The sequence below is a fragment of the Buceros rhinoceros genome, unplaced genomic scaffold, assembly GCF_000710305.1.
Source record: "Buceros rhinoceros silvestris isolate BGI_N320 unplaced genomic scaffold, ASM71030v1 scaffold7337, whole genome shotgun sequence".
Taxonomy (NCBI): domain Eukaryota; kingdom Metazoa; phylum Chordata; class Aves; order Bucerotiformes; family Bucerotidae; genus Buceros; species Buceros rhinoceros.
Genome location: NW_010422701.1, coordinates 27,085 through 28,657, shown reverse-complemented (window position 1 = coordinate 28,657; position 1,573 = coordinate 27,085). Strand labels below are relative to the sequence as shown.

Here is a 1,573-nt window from a genome sequence, read left to right as displayed (position 1 = left end):
AGCTCCGTACGCAGCTGCCGCTGGGGAGGTCCTTTGGCTGGGCAGGAGACCCTTCTCTCTGCAGGTCAGAGGGGAGGCTGGGGTTAGGCTGCTGCCTTTGCGGTTGGCAGAATGCTTTGTCACGTGCTGGAGAGTTTTTCCGGCAGAGGAAGGACTCACTCGGCTCCCGCAGACAAGCCTTTGAAGAGCAGTGTGGGTACTCCAGAGCTCCTTAAGAATGCTTTGTCACGGGCTGGAGAGTTTTTCCGGCAGAGCAAGGACTCACTCGGCTCACGCAGACAAGCCTTTGAAGAGCAGTGTGGGTACTCCAGAGCTCCTTACATGCGCCTTCATCACCGAGTTCAAAGCTGTTCTGCCCGAGCCGCTGTTCTGCTGGTTTGAGGGTCGGATTTAGCAGCTCCGCGAGGTGAGGAGCTGCATGCTGGCCGAGGAACCCTTCTTCCAGACTTAGCGCTTTATATGTAGGGGCCTCCAGAAACATGGAAGCGGATGCAGCAAGAGCTTGTCCTGCCATTTACTGTCAGTTGTGGCTCATCTGAACCCCCATCTGAATTCCTTTGTTAGTACAAGCACTTTAATAGCCTCAAGAGGCTCAACTCCCAGATGACAGTGTTTCAGCTATGAGACGTTGTGAGGGTTAGCAAAAGAATTACAAATTAAAAATCCTCCTAAAAGCTGCAAAATAAAATGTTCACACGATTTTGTCAGTTGCTGCCCATGCTTATTAATTCCAGTTGTACTTGGGATCTGCGAGGCCCTTCTACTGAACCACCAAAGGGCAGGAACCCGCCTGAACTGACAAATGGGCTGTTGAGGGGTTGATCGGGGTGTCGGGGGGCAGTACCGGTCAGAGGTGCTGCTTCGCTGAGGCGCAGCCCCTCAAGCTGCACTTAGGTCTTTAGTAAACTCGTGGAATGTGTAAACCATGAGTTCTCACTGAAAACAACAATAAAAATAGCCACAGAACCGTGCGGCAGGAGCCGTGGTTTTATTCCGCTCGGTGTTTCAGTGCTGGAAAGCCACAGCCGTTACCGGTTCCTTTCCCGCAGAGCCGGCACCGGACTGACACTGTTCCGGTTCTCTTTCATGTCTTTGCCTTTCTCCTGCTTTCGATTTACACGCCCTGGCAGAGTTCACCGGGACAGACAAAACGGAGACAAAACGCCCACGCGGGGTGTTTTTGAGCTCTTCTCTTGATGAGTTCTGAGGTGTCATCAGGAGGTTTGGAGCTCTAATGAATTTTCTCACGTCAGATCAAAGCATTTGAGTTGATGGATTGTCATGTGCTGTGGCGCTTTGTTTTTTGTTTTGTTTTTTATTATTTTAGGTGTGAGTTTCAACAGTGTTTACACCCAGATTTGGAGAGTGCTCCTTCACCTCGCTGCCGACCCCTACCCTGATGTCTCTGACTTGGCCATGAAGGTTCTCAACAGCATTGCCTACAAGGTGAGCCCTTCGGCGTCCCCGCGCCTCGGCCAGCTTTTCCCGTGCGCGTTTCGTGCTTAGGCCGAGCGTAGGCAGACTGAACTGCGCAGGGCTGGGGGAGGGCTCTGCCTCCTCAGCCTGGAGCTGC

At 52.6% G+C, this 1,573-nt stretch overlaps 1 protein-coding gene across 1 annotated transcript in view; it reads left to right on the top strand.

Moving 5' to 3' along the window:
* Nucleotides 1-1,573, top strand: part of RPTOR (regulatory associated protein of MTOR, complex 1) — a gene marked incomplete at its 3' end in the record, with an annotated part of 119,383 nt that overhangs the window by 93,834 nt on the left and 23,976 nt on the right. The window contains exon 22 of the mRNA XM_010140139.1: nt 1,328-1,487. Within this exon, the coding sequence (XP_010138441.1) occupies nt 1,328-1,487 (160 nt within the window). The remainder of the gene's footprint in view (nt 1-1,327; nt 1,488-1,573) is intronic.